The 19,386-nt window shown below is 38.9% G+C and overlaps 1 protein-coding gene across 1 annotated transcript; it reads left to right on the top strand.

Moving 5' to 3' along the window:
- Positions 1–2,067: 2,067 nt before the first annotated feature.
- On the top strand, positions 2,068–7,354 carry LOC120104209 (putative disease resistance protein RGA3). The gene is made up of 6 exons (XM_039114921.1): positions 2,068–2,265; positions 2,439–3,938; positions 4,036–5,223; positions 5,370–6,507; positions 6,702–7,199; positions 7,284–7,354. The coding sequence occupies exons 2-6, from the start codon at positions 2,457–2,459 to the stop codon at positions 7,352–7,354; spliced, it is 4,377 nt and encodes a 1,458-aa protein (XP_038970849.1). The 5' UTR covers positions 2,068–2,265; positions 2,439–2,456.
- The last annotated feature ends 12,032 nt before the right edge of the window (positions 7,355–19,386 follow it).

The following is a 19,386-nucleotide window of genomic DNA, read 5'->3' as shown; positions in this document are numbered from 1 at the left end:
TATAAAGAATCTCCTAAGGTGCAAGTTGCAATCTTTTCTGATGTTCAGTCCCTCAACTGGAAACAAATGAAACCCTATCGCCTCTCGGAAAAATGAGACTTTAATTCCTTTCGCATCCCAAATTACAGGCTTTCATCAACGAAAGAAGATCCAGCATTGGCAACCTCAAGATCACAATTTTTCCTACGGATGCAACTCTAATATAAGTAACCCGATCCATTAGCTATTACAGGGTAAAAGAACTGATCCTATCCATCGTCCGACAAATCTAAACGCATTGCATCCCTTCTAACCGTATCAAGAACTGAAACAGAGGACAAGATTGAGCATTACCTTAAGTACCCTGCTTTCCATTTCAATCAAAAAAAAAAAATAATTCAACCAACAACCTAATCCCCTCGGCACACGTTCAAACCTCAAGAACTTCTACCCTCCGGCTGTTGCGAGGCTTTTTAGGGGTTCTCGGAAGAGAGACGATCGCCATGGAGAGAAGTGGGGCAAAAGGAGAGGATTTTTATAGAGAGATATGGGAAGCGAGGGGGAGAAGGCGTACCTTCACCTTCTGAGGAGGGCGGCGGCAAGGGAATATCACCAAGGGGAGGGGGTGCCTGTGGACGCCGTTTTTGATAGCATCACATCTTGCAACTTGGGCCAGAGGTCAGGGGTTCGATTTCAGAGTCATCCCCCCAGTGTTAGGAAAGCTAGGAGTTAGGCCCTCCTAGTGTCGAAAAAAATATTAAACAATCAAACCATTTTAGCAAACATAGATCGAAGGCTCCAATAATATAAAAGATCAAAATGTTTGTCTCCTCTTAGGAAAGGAAAAATATATGTATAAGATACACTCTAATGTAGGGCTAAAAATGAATGGGGTGCCGATCGAATATTGGTATATTCATATTTGTATCCATATTTTTCAATGAATATGTATACGGATATAGATATTAAATAGATTCCAAAATTAGTATCCATATTTCTTCTAAAAAGATACGGATACAGTTTAGAGTTAAGTGTATATATAGTTATTCTGAATGGATATGGATGTATGTTGGATATTATTTGTATCCATGTTTTGATATCTAAATATAAATGTAAGTCAAATACTATTTGGCTGTAAGTCAAATTTGTAGCAAAATTTACTGACTAAAAGTAATATTAATTTGTATAATCATAAAGAACAAGAATAGAATTTACCATGTAGGTTGCAACGATATAGGCAAACAAGGATTTAAGGCATCGTTATCTATAAACCTGCACAGAAACTAGCCTTGTAAAGGTATGGATCATGAATTATCTATTTTTAAAGAGCTTGTAACAAAAATTGTATATAAATATAGAATATGTATAAAAGTTATTAATATTGACATTTTAAACAATGAAGCTTTGAAAATTTCAAAAAATAAAATAAAATATATTTATTTTCCACTTTTTATTTAAGAGAAAAGGGTTTTTATAAAAAATAGAGAACATGCATCAAGCAATACATAAGGATAGATCAAATAAATTACTTATATAAAGCAATAATCATGTTGTAGACTAGTGGTTGAGTGCTTGCCATTCAAACTAGAGAATGTTGGCTTGAATCTTTGGGTATACAATTTATTTTATTATATTTTTACCAAATGCTTTCAGATTATATCGGACCTATTTTTAGTGATACCCTAAAGCTTCTTAGTTTGAGATGTTGCTTCTTGAAGATGGAAATCCAGTCTCAATACTCTTTTCTTGACTTTCTAGGAAACCCTGCAATGTTTCTCTAACATTTTTTTAATCTTTTGCATTGTGTGCATTTTTTTTTTAGTTGTTAGAAATTTTCTCTAACTACTTATTTTGAGTAAGAGCATATAATTAGTGAGATACCGAGATAAGCACATAACTAGAAAGAGAAACCAATGAAGGACTCATACCTATGATTCTAATTATTCAATCTTACTATTCTAGCGAGCAGACAATAGTGTTGTATCTCCAATATTTGATGATGCAACTGATTGCAATATGGGTCAATTCCTATAGCTTGGGTTTGCTTCTCGTTGCAGCTCGTAGTCTCGATACATAACATTGCAGAGGATCCAGGCAGTGCTCCATGACGCGGAGGAAAGGGAGATACGAGACGAATCCGTCAAGCTCTGACTGAAGGAGCTTAAAGAAGTGGCTTATCAAGCAGACGACGTGCTGGACGAGTACCAGTACGAGGTCCTGCGAGCCCAAGTGGAAGGCCGAGCTTCCCGCAAGAGGAAGCGAGTGGAAGGAGACGATGAGGAAGAGGTAAGTGGTTCTCTTTCCACTATAGTGGTTTCAATTCCGGACGGCATGGGAGATAGAAGCGTCTGCAAAAAAGAGTATTTTAAAGTATTTAAATCGTCTAAAATTTAGGGGGTAAGACTGGTTTATTTTTTTAAAAAAAATTAAATCTTTTTATAAATTTAAAACTCCAACAGGTTTCAATTCCGGACGGCATGGGAGATACAATCAGGGAGATCAGGGAGAGGTTCGATGAGATCTCGCAGGATCGGGAACGCCTGTGTTTAAGAGAGGAAGATGGAGAGCGACGGGTCCTCGAAGCTCCATACCCAGCACCAACCAGCCACAAGATGGATGAGTCGGCTTTTTATGAAAGGGAGCGCGACAAGCAAGAGGTAATTAAGTTGTTGTTTTCAGAGGATGTGGGAAATGGTATCTCCGTCGTTCCGATTGTCGGCAAGGGGGGATTGGGAAAAACCACCATCGCTCAGCTGGTCTACAACGACTCCATGGTAAAAGAAAAATTTGATCTGACTGGATGGGTCTGTGTATCTGATGATTTTGATGTTCAAAGGCTAACGAAGGACATCATTGAGTCTTTTACTAAAAATGAATGTCATCTTGCACAACTAAGCATACTTCAAGAAACTCTCGAGGAAAAGGTGAAGGGGAAGAAAGTGTTGCTCGTGCTCGACGACGTCTGGAATGATCAGCAAAGCCGTTGGGAGTCGTTAAGAAACCCCTTCGTCGGCGCAGAAACCGTAAAAATTATCGTGACTTGTAGGAATTATTCAGTCGCAGAGATCATGCAGACAGTGCGTCCTTATCATCCTGGCTGCTTGTCTCAAGAGCAGTCTTGGTCATTATTCGGACATTATGCATTCCGTGGTCGGGACCCAGAAGAACAACCACGCTTGGCGGATATGGGTAAGCAGATTGTTGAGAAGTGTTCCGGTTTACCATTGGCTGTGAAGTCAATAGGAAGCCTTCTGAGATACATGGCAGATGAAAATAGCTGGATGGGTGTCATACAAAGTGATGTATGGGAAGTCGACGAGAACATTAATGAGATTTTGCCAGCTCTTAGATTAAGCTATAGTCGCATGCCAGCACATCTAAAACCTTGTTTTGTTTATTGTTCCATGTTTCCGAAGGATTATCATTTTGACAAAGATGAATTAGTCCGATTATGGATGGCGCAAGGTTACATCCAGACATCTGGAGGTAGAAGAAGAATGGAAGACATTGGCGATGAATATTTCAATGACTTGCAAAGAAGATCGTTCTTTGATTCCTCTTGGATTGGGTTTACGATGCATGATATGATACATGATCTAGCAAAATTTATTGCAGGAAATGAGTGCTGGGGTATTGTGAATAAGAAGCTACCGAGTCTCCCCGATGAGGTTCGCCATTTATATGTGAAAGATCGAGAGGAATTTGTGAAATCACTGTGCTCGTATAATTTTAGCGCCTTACGGACCTTATTAAAACCGTATTCATATAGATTTCCAACAGCAATCCAAGAATTAATGCTACTAAGATGTTTACGGACTCTAGAATTTTGTTGGGAAAGGGAACATGAGATCCCAGATTTTTTTGGGCACCTGAAGCACCTACGCAACTTATATATCATTTCCTACAATAGTGAGAAGTTTCCAGATTCAGTATGCCTCCTTTATCACCTACAGATATTGGTACTTGATTGCAAAAATCTTGCAGAGTTACCAGATAGCCTAGGTAACCTTACTAACCTACGATACTTTAAACTATGCATGCACTCATTGTATTAAGAGGCTGCCTGGAACAGTTTGTCAGCTCCGCAACTTGCAGACACTGGTACTTGATTGCCCGCATCTTGCAGAGTTACCAGATGGCCTAGGCAACCGTACCAACTTACGATACTTACATATCACATCCAACAAAATTGACAAGCTTCCTGAATCAATATGCCTCCGTTATAACCTACAGACATTGGTACTTGACTGTCAGAATCTTGCAGAGTTACCAGATGGCCTAGTCAACCTTACTAACCTCCACCACCTACAAATTGCGAACATCGTAATTCTCTGCTTGCCAGCTGGGATCGAAAAACTAACAAAACTTCAGATCTTTCTTGGACGTTATAAAGTGCAAGGTGGGATAGGAGGAGTGCTGAAGAACTTGGTGAATCTCCAAGGATTTCTCAGCATCTCAGGGCTCAGGAACGTGGTCAACATAGAGGATGCCAGGGATGCCTGTCTTAAAAATAAGCATAAACTTGAGGTGTTGATGCTAGCTTGGAATGCGGTCCACTGCAGAAAAACAGTGTTGCATGATAAGTATTATGATCGGTTTCATGATGTGCAAGTTCGCAGATTACTACATCTAGAAGCTTTTCCAGAGGAAAATAAGGATGTCCCAACAGATGAAAAAAGGGAGGAAGCCATGCTCGAGTATCTCCAACCTCACGCCAACCTCAAAATTTTGTCAATACAAGGGTATGGTGGTTTCAAGTTTCCAGAATGGTGGGGAGATCCTTCTTCCTTTGCATCACTTGAAGGAATCACTATAAGGAATTGTGAAAAAATAAGATCTCTTGATCTATACATTCATGACTCTCTTGGAAATTTGGACGTACCTATATCAACATCCATGCTTGAGAGTGTGGACATTTCTGGTTGCCCGCAACTCACATCCATAACAGGGCTGCATCATCTCCACTTGCTTAAAAATTTGAAGATATACAATTGTCCTCAACTCCGGTTCTTACCAGAGGAAAGATTGCCATTCAATGTTCGACATTTGGATATTGGGGAGTGCCAGCAATTGACATCAGTGTCGCAAAGCATTACTTATCTCAATGAATTAATTATACAAAATTGTCCTAAACTTAATATCATGGCAGAAGATCAGCTCTCATCTTTGCCTTTCAAAGTGCAAATTATTGATTGTCCTAGATTGAGTAACTGGTGCCAAGTACAAAAAATCAACTGCATTCAGGTACCCTCCATCCTAAATTTGAAGTGCTCTAATTGATCACTTGAAGACTTACACAATCGTACATTCCTAGATTGATTGTTGTTAAGCTTCTGCATGAAACTCATGCACCAACAAAGTTCTCTAATTTTCTTTTGCTAATGTATCAGGTCGCTTCAGGCAACAAACTAACAATATCGAACACATGGGAGAACATAATGCATAGGTTTGATGATTTGACATCCGCTAAGCATCTTTGTTTCAGTAATTCTTGGAGATTCCTTAGGCCAAGGTCCGTTGAGTATCTTTGTTTCAGTGATTCTTGGGAACGCTTACTGCGAAGAGACTCCATACCCATACTTGAAGAGCTGATCATATGGAGTTGCACAAAACTCCCACCACTAAAGGACTGGATTAAGCTCACATCAATTCGAAGCTTGGTTATAAAGGACTGTCCTGGAGTCCAAGTCTTGCAAGATGAACTGCTCCCCTCCATGCTTCAGTCCTTGGTGGTTGATAGTTGTGAGGACCTAATGTTTTTGATGCTGGCGCAGCATAATCGAGATGCATTTGAGGAGCTGCAGCTTGTAAATTGCCCTAAGCTCGAATGGGTGGAAGGGCTGAATTGCCTATTCCACGCAAAAATTTTAAGAATAGAACGATGCCCTCGACTCCGGCTTCCACAAGATGATCTGCCTGAACTCATATCTCTTCGAAGCTTGGTTATAAAGGACTGTCCTGAAGTCCAAGTCATGCAAGATAGACTGCTCCCCTCCACGCTCAAGTTCTTGGTGGTTGATAGTTGTGAGGAGCTAAGATTTTTGCGGTTGGCGCAGAAGAACCGATATGCATTTGAGGAGCTGCAGCTTGTCAATTGCCCTAAGCTCGAATGGGTGGAAGGGCTGAATTGCCTTTTCTTTCCAAAAATTTTAAGAATAGAACGATGCCCTCGACTCCGGCTTCCACAAGAAGATCTGCCCGAGCTCATATCTATTGGAAGCTTGGTTATAAAGGACAGTCCTAGAGTCCAAGTCTTGCAAGATGGACTACTCCCATCCACTCTCAAGTCCTTGGTGGTTGATAGTTGTGAGGGGCTAACATTTTTGCGGTTGACACAAAAGAACCAATATGCATTTGAGGAGCTACAGCTTGTCAATTGCTTTAAGCTCGAACGGGTGGAAGGGTTGAATTGCCTTTGCTTCCCAAAAATCTTAAGAATAGAACAATGCCCTCGACTCCGGCTTCCACAAGATGATCAGCTCTCATATATGCCTTACACAATGAAAATTGTTGATTGCCTTGAATTGAGTAACTGGTGCCAAATACAAAGAATCAACTGCATTCAGGTACCCTTCATCCTAAATTTGAAGTGCTCCAATTGATCACTCAAAGTCTTACACAATCGAACATTCTCAGATTGTTTGTTTTAATTCTTCTATATAAAACACATGCACCAACAGAGTTCTCTGATTCTTTTTTGCTAATGTACCATATCGCTTCAGGCAACAAGCTGACTACATCGAACACATGGGAGAACATAATGCATGGGTTTGATGATTTGACATCCATTGAGCATCTTTGTTTCAGTAATTCTTGGGAACTCTTTCTGCGAAGAGACTCCATACCCGTACTTGAAGAGCTGACCATATTGGGTTGCACAAAAATCCCACCACTACAGTGCCTGCCCAACCTCACATCTCTTCGAAGCTTGGTTATAAAGGACTGTCCTGGAATCCGAGTCTTGGAAGATAGACTGTTCCCATCCACGCTTAAGTCCTTGGTGGTTGATAGTTGTGAGGGCCTAACGTTTTTGCTATTGGCGCAGCAGAACCGATATGAATTTGAGGAGCTGCAGCTTGTGAATTGCCCCAAGCTCATATGGGTGGAAGGGCTGAATTGCATGTTCTTCCCAAAAATCTTAAGAATAGAACGATGCCCTCAACTCCAGCTTCCACAAGATGATCGGCAAACATTTATTCCTCCACATATTGAAATTTCAGGTAGCTGTACTTGCATTTTGGCTAATTGCTAAATTAATAATTGTAGTGGCACCAATTGGTCTATTTCTTTATTTGTGTTTGCAGAGGAAATAGAGACAAAGAAACAAGTGTTCGATTGTGTGAAGATTGAGCATGCTAACAGTGCAGAACTATAGGTATGGATCAACACAGCCCTATTAAATCCATTCTTAATTTTTTATCTAAATAATTTTTTTATTATTTTTTTTTGTTTCGATGCAAAATTAAACATGCGCCGGCACGCCACACAGACATGTTGTGCCGGCAGGGGTTTGGCATTAGCTTTACAGTCTTCTTAAGTCACAAATGCTACATTCACACGGAAGTGTAACTTCTCATAATAGATGATGACTGGCAAACATCCATCACATGACTGGCGGGCCCCACATGGATTTACAAATTGAGGTCACTATCTGTTAGCGTAAGTACAATGCTATTGCATCATCGTATTTTAGCTATAACAGCATCTAGGTGGATACCCTCGGTTTGATCTCCAGATAGTTATAGAACTGGCTGTCATATTCTGAACTTCAAGACATCGATCATCTCGTGATAGAGACATAACATGTCTACTAGTTTTTTTTTTTTTTTTTTCTCTTTCTTTAAGTTGCTGTCTGTTGTTTCATATGGATAGAAAACTGCTAATCCAAAATGTCCCATGTTACTGCTCCTTCTGGTGCTTGGTTGCATTTAATAGGTCTTTCTTTTTTACATTATCAAAAAATTCACCTTTCCTTATGTCCTTGTTCACCATGCAGCGTCGGCAATGCCTCTTAATCTGTTGTCGTTACGGAAAAACTGCACTGCTCATGTATACTTAACCCATCTCATCCGACACCATGAGAACATGGAGAGGAAGAGTTCACTGTCAAAATCCAAGGGGCAGCCAACAAGACAGCTGGGCTAAGAAATGGGCTGAACTGCATGGTTTCTGCTGGAACCAACGGTTCCTTGATAAAGAGGAATGCACGTGAAGCCAGAATTCTAATGTTACATAGTGAAAGACTTCTCCGAGCTCAGCAGGTTTCCACATTATCTGAAACCTATGCTCCACAGAAGCAGGTAATAGGTAGTGTGATTGCCTTTCCATCCTCATTTTCTTCTAGTTAAATCCTTGGTCAACATTAACCAAGTTTGATTGCCGTCATCTTCCTTGAAGTCAGTTTCTTGTCCAACTTGATTGTTTATTTGTTGGCATTATCTTGGCATCAATTCTTTTTTAATTTTTGGGAACTGATCTTCAGTGCCGGCTCGAGCCTTAGGCGACCGAGGCGGTCGCCTAAGGCCCCCGGCCCAGAGAAGGCCCCCACCCAGCCACGGTTTTTTTTTTTTTTTTAATTGCTCTATAATGGCGCTATGGCAGACGGGGAGTGGGTTTGGGCAGTAGTTAGGCGGCGACGGATGTGAAGCGTCTGCAGTCTGGCAGACGGACTGGCGACGGGCGACGGCTACCGGGCTCCGCCCGTACGCCGCTACAAGCCTACAGCCTGCAGTGCGTCCCTTCGGCCAACGTCGAGTCGTCGACAAGCAACGGGCGGGCAACCGGCAACGTCGAGGCGTCGAGCGGTCGAGTCGTCGACAAGCAACGGGCAACGCAACGGCCAAGTCCAACGGGCATTTCCTCCCCGGCTCCCCCCTTCTCTCCCCCCTTCTCTGCCCATCTGCCGCCTGCGGCCTGCCTTTTTAATGCCGGAACCTTCTCCGGTTCTCGGCAGAATCGGCTTGCAGAGCGGCGAGGGCAAAACGGCAAAAAACCTTCTCAGTCCTCTTCAGCTCTCCTCGCCGACGTCGCCGTCCTCGGCTCTGAGCCTCCGAGCTCCGGCCTTCGAGCTCCGAGCTCTGGTCCACCGTGCGTCCGTGCAGCCTCCTCCTCGGCTCCGAGCTTCGGCCTCCTCAGCTCCGAGTCTCCGGCCTCCCGTCCTCTCCTCGTCCACTCCGAGTCGCCGTCCTCAGCTCCTCCGACCTCCGGGCTCCGCGGCGACCGAGGCGGCGAGGCCTCCCGACCTCCGAGTTCCGACTCCGAGTCTCCGACTTCCACCTCGGCTCTTCCGACTTCCGAGTCTCCGACCTCCTCCCGAGTCTCGACTCCCGAGTCCCGGCCTAGGGAGGGCCCCCACCCACGATCCTCCGCCGCTCCGAGCCTCAGACCTCCTCCCATGACCCCGTCCTCTCCTCAGCTCCTCCGCCGCTCCGGCTTCCTCGGGGTTCCCGACTTCCCGGTTCCCGACGCCCGAGTCCCGACCTCCTGCCACGGTCGGTCCCACCTCCCGACCTCCTCCCCTGTTCCCACTGATCCCGGTTCCCACTGATCCCGGACCCCCGGTTCGGCGAATCGCGGTTCACTGTGAGTGTGAGCCTGTGAGGCAGGTGAGTTAGTAAGTAACTGTATTACTTAGGTTATTAATTAATTTTTTGTCTAATTAATTTTTATTTAGTCAAGTAATTAATTTAGAATTGGTTATTTTTTGGTCCAATTGTAGATTGGTTGTGACTTCACTACTTCAGCGGTTCGGCACTATTCGGCCTCTTCTCGCCGTCGAGTTCGGAACTATTCCACTTCTTCTCGGCACAATTAAGTTCGGCACTACTTGTCGGAACCCGAGTTTGTTTTTCTTGACACAATTAAGTTTTATCATTTTTAACTTTTTTATATTTTGATTTGTTTGTGGTATTTTTTTAATTGCTTAGTTTGATAATATTATTTATAGATTAAAATGTCTAATAGAAAATATGACTGTGGGTATGAAAAACTCAAAAGAAAAAGAAAAATCGATAAACTCATACAATCTCAAAAAGGAGCTCTAGATAGATTTGTTGTTACAAACAAACATAACACTACATCAAATTCAACTCAAGAATTAGCAATAGAACAGGCACCCGAAATAGAGTTAAAAAATGAGATTGCTAGTGAAACAATATCTAGTGAAGAACACAATGGAGAATCAGATGGAGATAAGATAAATAAGGAAAAAGATTGTGAAACTAATTCTATTCCTACAAATTTATATGATTCTGGTCAATGGAAAATGATTGATACAAAATTTAGAGATCTAATAGTAGAAAGAGGTCCAATTAGGAATTATGATTTTCATTTTCCTAAGGATGAAAACAATAGACACTTTTCTACGATATATTATATTCGTAAGTTACCTAATGGTGAAAAACATGATAGAAAATGGTTAGTGTATTCGAAAGATTTGGATAGAGTATATTGTTTTTGCTGTAAATTATTTGATTCCAAGCCTAGCACGAGTCAATTAGTCAATGAAGGAAGTAGGGATTGGAAAAATTTGGGTATCAAGCTTAAAAGTCATGAAACAACTAATGAACATATCATTAGCATGAATAGGTGGATTGATTTAGAAGTGAGATTGCTAAAAAATAATACAATTGATAAAAGTCTCCAAGAACAAATAAACCAAGAGAAGGATCATTGGAAAAAAGTTCTATTTAGAATTATTGCTGTCGTAAAAAATCTTGCAAAAAATAATTTAGCATTTCGAGGAAAGAATGAAAAGATCTATCAAAGCAATAACGGAAATTTTCTAAGTTTTATTGAAACGATTGCAGAATTTGATCCAATAATGCAAGAACATATTCGACGCATTCAACATGGTGAAATTCACAATCATTATTTAGGTCATAATATTCAAAATGAATTGATTCAAATGTTAGCATTTGAAATTAAAGCTATAATACTTAAAAAGATTAAAGAAGCAAAATATTTTTCTGTAATACTTGATTGCACTCCTGATGCAAGCCATCAGGAACAAATGACCCTAGTTTTAAGATGTGTAGATACTTCAACAAGTTCAGTAAAAGTAGAAGAATATTTTTTAGAATTTTTAGAAATAGATGATACCTCTGGAAAGGGCCTTTTTAATGAACTTATAAATATAATAGAAAAACATAAACTTGAGGTTAATGATATAAGAGGACAAGGGTATGACAATGGATCTAATATGAAAGGAAAACATCAAGGTGTACAAAGAAGATTATTAGATATAAATCCTAGAGCATTTTACACACCATGTGGATGTCATAACTTGAATTTAGTATTATGTGATACTGCTAACTCGTGTCCTAAAGCTATATCTTTTTTTGGAGTGATACAACGAATTTATACCTTATTTTCTTCTTCTACAAAACGATGGAAAATTTTACAAGATAATATATCTACATTAACTCTTAAACCCTTGTCACAAACACGTTGGGAAAGTCGTATTGAAAGTGTCAAAGCAATTAAAAACCAAGCTCCTAAAATAAGAGATGCTTTAGTTCAATTAGCGGAAACTAGTGAAGATCCTAAAATAAAGAGTGAAGCCACATGTTTAGCTACATATGAGATTGAAAATTTTGAATTTTTATTAGGCATGAATATTTGGTACGGTATATTGTTTGCTGTTAACTCAGTTAGTAAGATTTTACAATCTGAAGACATGCATATTGATGTTGCTATAGATCAATTAAAAGGTCTTCTTTCTTATTTGAAAAGTTATAGGAAAAATGGATTCATGAATGCTTTGAATTCATCTAAAGAAATTGCAAATGAAATGAAAATAGAACCTATATTTCGTGAAAAACGTGTGATCCGTAGAAAAAAATATTTTGATGAAAATAATGATGATGAGATAACAAGATCAGCTGAAGAATCTTTTAGAATTGATTACTTTTTATATATAGTAGATCAAGCTATTTTTTCAATTCAAAATAGGTTTGAACAATTTACCGTATATGAAAATATTTTTGATTTTTTGTTTAATTTTAGAAAGTTAAAATCTTTGAATGAAGATGATTTGAAAAAGTGTTGTCTTAATCTTGAAAACTTTTTAAAGCATGGTGAATATTCTGATATTGATGGTATTGATCTGTTTTCAGAGTTAAAAATTTTAAAAGAATTTTTACAAACAGAAACTAGTACCCCTATTGATATTTTAAGTTTTATAAAAAAAACAGATTTTTTTCCAAATGGATGCATTGCATATAGGATATTATTAACAATACCTGTAACAGTTGCTTCTGCTGAAAGAAATTTTTCAAAATTAAAGTTGATAAAATCTTATTTGCGATCAACTATGTCACAAGAAAGATTAAATGGATTAGCTATATTATCGATTGAAAATAGTATTTTAATGGATCTTGAGTATAAAAGTTTAATTAGTAATTTTGCTTCTCAAAAAGCTAGGCGAATTATTTTTAAATAAAAATTTTAAAATATTTTTTGTTGGGGGAATACGGTTTTCCCCCAGTAATATAATAACCCTGCCACCGGAAGACTATGCAGTCGACGACCCCGGACGACTGAGGTCGGCGCCCGACCCCAGAACGTCCGATCCCGGATCATCCGACCTAGAGGACTTCCGACCTCAAAGGCTTGTCTTTGTCGACCACCTGCCGCGGCCGTACCTCTCCGAGGTCCGGCCAAGGGCCATATCCTGCCACTGCCCCAGCATTAATTACACATGATCCCGGCAAATCCCCAGTTCACGCAACAATTAATGTGAATCTCCGGCCTACGCAACAATTAATGTGAATCTCCGGCCTACGCAACAATTAATGCGCGTGGCTCCCTTCATCTACGGATCCTCAGTTCTCCACGGCAAATCAGCTCGGCAGAGTCCTGTCCGCCATGATAAGTCTGACCCCAGCCTCACCGCCGACATCAATGCAATGATTCACCCGATCGCGTGACGGCTCAGGTCGTACGACGGCCTTACCTCCGACATCAGTGTAATTATTCACTTGTCCGTGCACCAGATCAAGCAACGTGCCGAGCTGTACAACGGCCTTGTCCGGTCACATCGCAGGTAAACCCCCCCTATAAAAGGGAACCGTGCTTCTCAAGGGAGGGGGGAACAGAGAGAGAGAGAGAGAAAAAACACTACTGCTCCTATTTTCTTTGAACACTATTTTGCCCCCTCTGACTTAAGCATCGGAGGGCCGGCGCCGGAAGACCCGGCCACCGGCTTTTTTGCAGGCACCCCGACAGAGGACGTCGCCCGCCGACGCATCACCACTCCCTCGCGTCCGCCGACAGCTCCCCCTCCTCGACGGACGATCGCCTCCGGGTCCAATTTCCAGCAACATTTTTATACTTATTAAAAAAATTATTATTTAAATAATAATAAAAAAGGCCCCTTCTAATGAGTTCGCCTAAGGCCCCCAAATGTATTGGGCCGCCCCTGCTGATCTTGGCATCAATTCCTGAATGATCTTAACTGGTAGCACCATGCAAAGGAGTGCTTTCGCAAATAGCCACCAGTAATACAGTAGGTTCAGTCCAGATGCATCTTTAGATACGCCTTTTCCACTGTTGTGGTTGTGTTTGCTGAGAAATAAGGTTTATAAAAAGGACTTGTAGCTTCTAATTGCTACTTGCTGAGTTTTGTAACTTGCAAATTGATGATAACACAAGCAATCTGTTTTTTTGGTCATGGCAACATATACAAGGCATGAGTACACCTTGGTTTTTACATGCCTATATAAAGCTCAGAAATTTTTAAGCATTCGTTTGAACCCATTTATAAGTACACTTTGACTTGGTAGGGTACGGAGAAACTTGGAAAAACTTTGGGAGACAGTCCTAAATTAGAATACTTGAGGAGTGAGGATCCATAAAGCTGACTCTAAATAATCGGAAAAAGGCTTGATGATTATATTGGTTATGACATTTGGATGTCTGCAATAATCAATGCTACAAGAATTTAGAACCTATCAAAATTTGTTAACAGACATCTACAAGTATACTTCTGACAAGCATGGATCTTAGGATTGGTCATAGAATAACTGACATGCTAGCTGTCAACATGTCATGTCTGTGCATTGATCTTTTCTTTTCTACTTTTTTTTTTTTTTTGCCCCTAGTGTTTTGTACACCAGAACAACAGTCCGGAGAGGTGAGACTTGTCTTATACTCATATCGATTAAACTTATGTAAGTACCAAACCACTCTTTATATAAGATTCCTTAAACACGGAAAGAACTTAGATTAAAAGAAGAAAACAACATTGATACCAAGGACCGCTATCTTCTCAGAAATCCATGAAAAACAAGATAGAAAGGCAGGCATATGATGCCAACTTTGAATTGGAAAAAGATGCATTGCCAATTACATTCTAGGCAGAATGTCACAGATAATGTTTTCTAATCTTGAACCCATCCGGTGTTTCCTGCAAATCAATTTGTTCTAGGAAAGATGATTGACACCTCAAGTATAGGGCCGAACAGCAACATTATGCTGCTTCTCTTCTGGACATGGAAGATGTATACTTACTGGGTCCCATCCTGTAACAATATGTACATTTTTCCTATGACATATTAAGATGCACCATTCATCCCAACTTAGTTACATACATGCCATAGAGCTACTGTCACGCCCCCGCCTCTGCGAGGCACGTGAGGCACCTAGTGCCCACGTGGGGGCCACATGAGGGGGGAACACGGAGCTCCCCTGCCAGATATTGTCCGGTTCTGGGGCTTCACGCAAGCGTCCTTCACCCCTCCCCGGTTTTGTTTTCCACCCAAAACGCGTCTGCAGGATTTGGAGACACCCGCCTCATATACCCAGGCTCTAGAACGAGTCTTTCCGATGTGGGACTATTGGGCCTCACAGCTACTGCCCAGTTGCATAGCAAAAATCAAGTTGATTGGGCAAGGCATTCTATATACAAGAAGAAGTCTCTTTTCTTTTGGAACAATTTTCAAAAAGAGGAATCCATTTTTGAAGGACAGGTAGATTTAGCAAGACTTGTCCAACTCATATGGACAAAAGAAAATACCACTACAATCAATAAGTGATGTAATAGGACCTAACGCATCAATAGTACTACTTTTTTTTTTCCTGAGCTAAAGAGACTACTAAATTCTTTTCTGCATTTGTTCAAACTACCATATTTTCAGTCTTAGAAATTAACCCTAATCTTTTCTAGTTGCTATCGATGACACACAAGATGTGATCAGAAAAACTTATATTTCAATGAATATATATACGGATATGGATATTAAATGGATTTCAAAATTAGTACCCATATTTCTTCTAAATAGATACGGATACAATTTAGAGTTAAGTATATATATAGTCATTCTGAACGGATATGGATATATGTCAGATATTATTCGTATCCATGTTTTGATATCTAAATATAAATGTAAGTCAAATACTATTTGGCTGTAAGACAAATTTGCAGCAGAATTCATTGATTAAAAGTAATATTAATTTGTATAATCACAAAGGACAAGAATAGAATGTACCATGTAGATTGCAACAATACATAGGTAAACAAGGATTTAAGGCATGGTATCTATAAACCTGCATGAAGACCAGCCTTGTTAAGGGCCTGGATCATAAATTATCTATTTTTAAAGAGCTTGTAACAAAAATTATACATAGATATAGAAAATATATGAAGTTATTAATATTGATATTTTAAACAATAAAGCTTTGAAAATATCATAAAAATAAAATAAAATATATTTATTTATTATTTTTTAAAAGAGAAAAGGGTTTTATAAAAAATAGAGAATATACATCAACCGATACTTAAGGATAGATAAAATAAACTACTTATATAAAGCAATAATCATATTGGGGACTAGTGGTTGAAGGCTTGCCATTCAAACTAGAGAATGTTGGCTTGAATCTTTGGTTATACAATTTATTTTATTATATTTTTTTCCAAATATTTGGATCTAGATTGGAAAAATATTTAAAATCAAAAGCTATAAATAGATATTCAAATTTGGATCCAGATTTGATTAGATATCAAAATTTTTAATCTGAATCTGATCCAATTTGGATATGGAAATGGTTGCTGTCAGATTATATCGGACCTGCTTTCAGCTCTACTCTAAAGCTTGTATGTCTGGGATATTGCTTCTTGAAGAAGGAAGTCTAGTCTCACTACTCTTTTTCTGACTTCATGAGCAACCTTAAAATGGTTCTCTAACTTTTTTTTAAATTTATTTTCCTTGTGCGAAGTCTTTTTTATTTCTAGGTGTTAGAAATTTTCTCAAGCTGCTTATTTTGAGTAAGAGCATATAATTAGCGAGACACAGAGATAAGCACATAACTAGAAAGAGAAACCAATGAAGGGCTCATACCTACGATTCTAATTCTGCAATCTTACTGCTCCAGCGGGCAAGCAACAGTGTTGTATCTCCACTATTTGATGACGCAACTGATTGCAACATGGGTCAATTCCCATAGCTTGGGTTTCCTTCTGGTTGCAGCTCGTAGTCCCCGGTACATAACAATGCAGAACCATCAGTATGGATTAGAACAACCCTGTTAAATCCATTTTGAACTTTTTTAACTAATAAAGAATTTTAAGTTTTTTACATGCTTTTGTTTTGATATAGTATGAAACATGTGCTGTCATGACGCACACACTGTGCTGGTAGGTGTCTGGCAAATGTATGAGCACTGATATCTAAATCCTTATCAACATTAACCAAATTCCTGTCATCTACCTAGAATCTATAGGGTTAAATACAAAATTTGTTTCTTCTCCAACTTGATTGTTTATTTATTAGAATTATCTTGGCATTAATTATTTTTTAATTTTTTGGGAAAATGATCTTGGCATCAATTCATAAATAATCTTACTAAGTAGCACCTGTAATGTAGTGGGTTTAGGCCAGAAGCATCTCCAAGTACGGTTTCTCCATTATTGTGGTTGTCTTTGTTGAAACGTAAGGTTTATAAAAAAAGAGTCAGAGATTCTGATTGCTACTTTATGGCTTGCAAAGTGATGATAATGCAAGCAATCTGTTTTTTCGGTCATGACACATATATAACTATATGCATGGACTTTAATTTTTACATGCCTATATAAAGGCCTAAAATTTTAAGCGTTCTTTGAACCCGTTCATGAGGAACTAGTAATAGTTCAAAACACCACAAGCACCTAGTCCAATTTGAGCAGCTAGTTGTTCATGGTAAGTGATAGAATCTACCAATCAATAATGTGATATGATATATTGATTTAGCTGAGTTTCACTAACTTAAGAACATTGTACAACCATGGTAAGGATTCTTAACTATGGGCAATACATGAGTTTATTAGGATATGCAGAAACTTTAAAAAAACCAGAGATTGCCCTAAATAAGAAGAATACTTGATAAAGCTGACTCAAAATAGTTGGGAAAAGGCTTGATCATTACGATGATTATGACATGAGCTTGCCAAGTTAAATATAATAACCAAAGCTACAAGAATTTAGAACACATCAAAATTTGTTAACATGCATGCATCTACAAGTATATATCTGACAAATGTGGATTTAAGGATTGGTCTTAGGATGACCAACATTCTAGGTCTCAACTTGTCACGTGTGTGCATTGATCTTTTTTTTTAGTATTAGGATACCTAAATAACCAAGTTTGATTGAGGTGAGACTTGCCTTACCTTTATATTAACTAAACTTATGTAAGTATTGAGCGACTCTTCAAGATTCCTTAAGCATAGACATAACTTGGATTAAAAAAAGAAAACAAGACCGATACCAAGAACTATTACCCTCTCCACAATCCTTGAAAAACAAGATAGAAAGACAGATATATGATGCCCACATTGAATTGAAAAAAGATGCAATGCCAATTATATTCTAGGCTGAATGTCACAGATGAATATTTTCCATTCTTAACCCCATCTAGCGATTCCTTCAAATCATTCTATTCTAGGGAGGACATAATGTGATTATTCTGCTTCTCTTATGAACTTCCAAAACGTATACTTACTGGGTCCCATTCTATAGCAAAATTTATAATCTTCTTAGAACATAATGAGATGCATCCTAACATGGTTACATGGATGCTATGAAGCTAGTGGCTCTATTGCATATCAGATCCCAAGTTGACTGGACAAGGCATTCTTTTTGTAAGAAGAAGTCCTTTTACTTTTGGAACAATTTTCAGAAACAAGATCCCATTTTTGAAGGACAGGTAGATTTAGCAAGACTTGTCCAACCTAGACGGACAAGAGATAAGAGAAACAACTTATATCCCTTTTGGTCATTTCATAATTTTATCTTCAGCTCGACCTTTCAATAAGTTATGTAATAGGACCTAACACGTCAAGAATACTACTAATTATTTTTACTAATCAGTAGAGTACTACTGAATTCTCTTATGCATTTACTGAAACTACTGTATTTTCAGATTTAGAAATCAACCCGAATCTTTTCTAGTAGCTGTAGCTGAGACACAAGATGTGATCAAAAAATCTAATTTTGATAATAGAAGCATATATGCTATGATGTTTAGGCAGAACAATGTACAAGGAATCTCCAAAAATAAAGATAAGAGGATATAAACATGTGGTCAAATGAAAGGTTGTATATATAGCCAACTGATTTAGCGAAGTGGTTGTTTGATATCGCATGGTCTCAATTTTTGGTTATCCAAATATTAGTTACAGTCACTACAAAATAGATCATATTTGACAGGAGGGTCATAACCAAAATATGACTTGATGCTTCATGTCCGATACCACAGGAAAAAGAGCCAAAACAAATAAGATGAGCATCACTTGGGGGAAAAAATGTTGAAAGGGATGGATGTTAAATTGTAGAATAGCATGAATTGTGTGCAGTGTTGGGTATGTAGATATGTCTATTGAGAAACCTTGTTAAGTATCTGCATAAACAATGCAAAGGTCCATAAGAAAAATTTGAGGATAGCATGGTAAGAGGAGTAGCTAAGACAACTTTGAAGGATCAATTACTAAACAATCGTACCACCGAGCACTTGCGCAGCAAGCATCATCTCTTGCCATTTGGGCAAGAAGTCAGGAGTTCGATTCTAGTTGGTGTCAGCCCCCAAGTTTGTATAGGGTGGAAAAGGTAGGGAGTTAGACTAGCCTCTACTAGTCTTGAGGAAAAAAAATTAAATAGTCATGCCATCTAAGCAAAAATAAATGGAAGGCTCCAGTGATGTAAATGATAAAAATGAATGTCTTCTCCCTCAAAAAAAAAGATACAAATGAATGTATAAGATACTATCTAAAGTATGTGTGTTCGGGATATTCCTGACTTCCTCGGAAGCCCTTCAATGTTTTCTCTAGCTGTTTTTTCTTTTTCATTTTCTTCTCATGAAGTTTTCTTGTTGTTTTTATGACCAAAAAGAACAAATTTCGCTAGCCGCTTATTTTGAGTAAAAGCACGTAATTAA

Source organism: Phoenix dactylifera, chromosome 1 (genome assembly GCF_009389715.1).
Source record: "Phoenix dactylifera cultivar Barhee BC4 chromosome 1, palm_55x_up_171113_PBpolish2nd_filt_p, whole genome shotgun sequence".
In the NCBI taxonomy this organism is placed as follows: Eukaryota; Viridiplantae; Streptophyta; class Magnoliopsida; order Arecales; family Arecaceae; genus Phoenix; species Phoenix dactylifera.
The sequence above is the reverse complement of the archived record's forward strand: the minus strand, read 5'-3'. Positions and strand labels throughout refer to the sequence as shown.

Bases quoted from the DNA above. Each gene is read 5' to 3' on its own strand.
- LOC120104209 (XM_039114921.1), top strand. From the start codon at position 2,457: ATGGGAGATACAATCAGGGAGATCAGGGAGAGGTTCGATGAGATCTCG. The intron at 3,939-4,035 runs GTACTTGATTGC...CATTGTATTAAG, and splicing joins TTTATCACCTACAGATATTG to AGGCTGCCTGGAACAGTTTG. The intron at 6,508-6,701 runs GTAACTGGTGCC...ATATCGCTTCAG, and splicing joins TGTTGATTGCCTTGAATTGA to GCAACAAGCTGACTACATCG.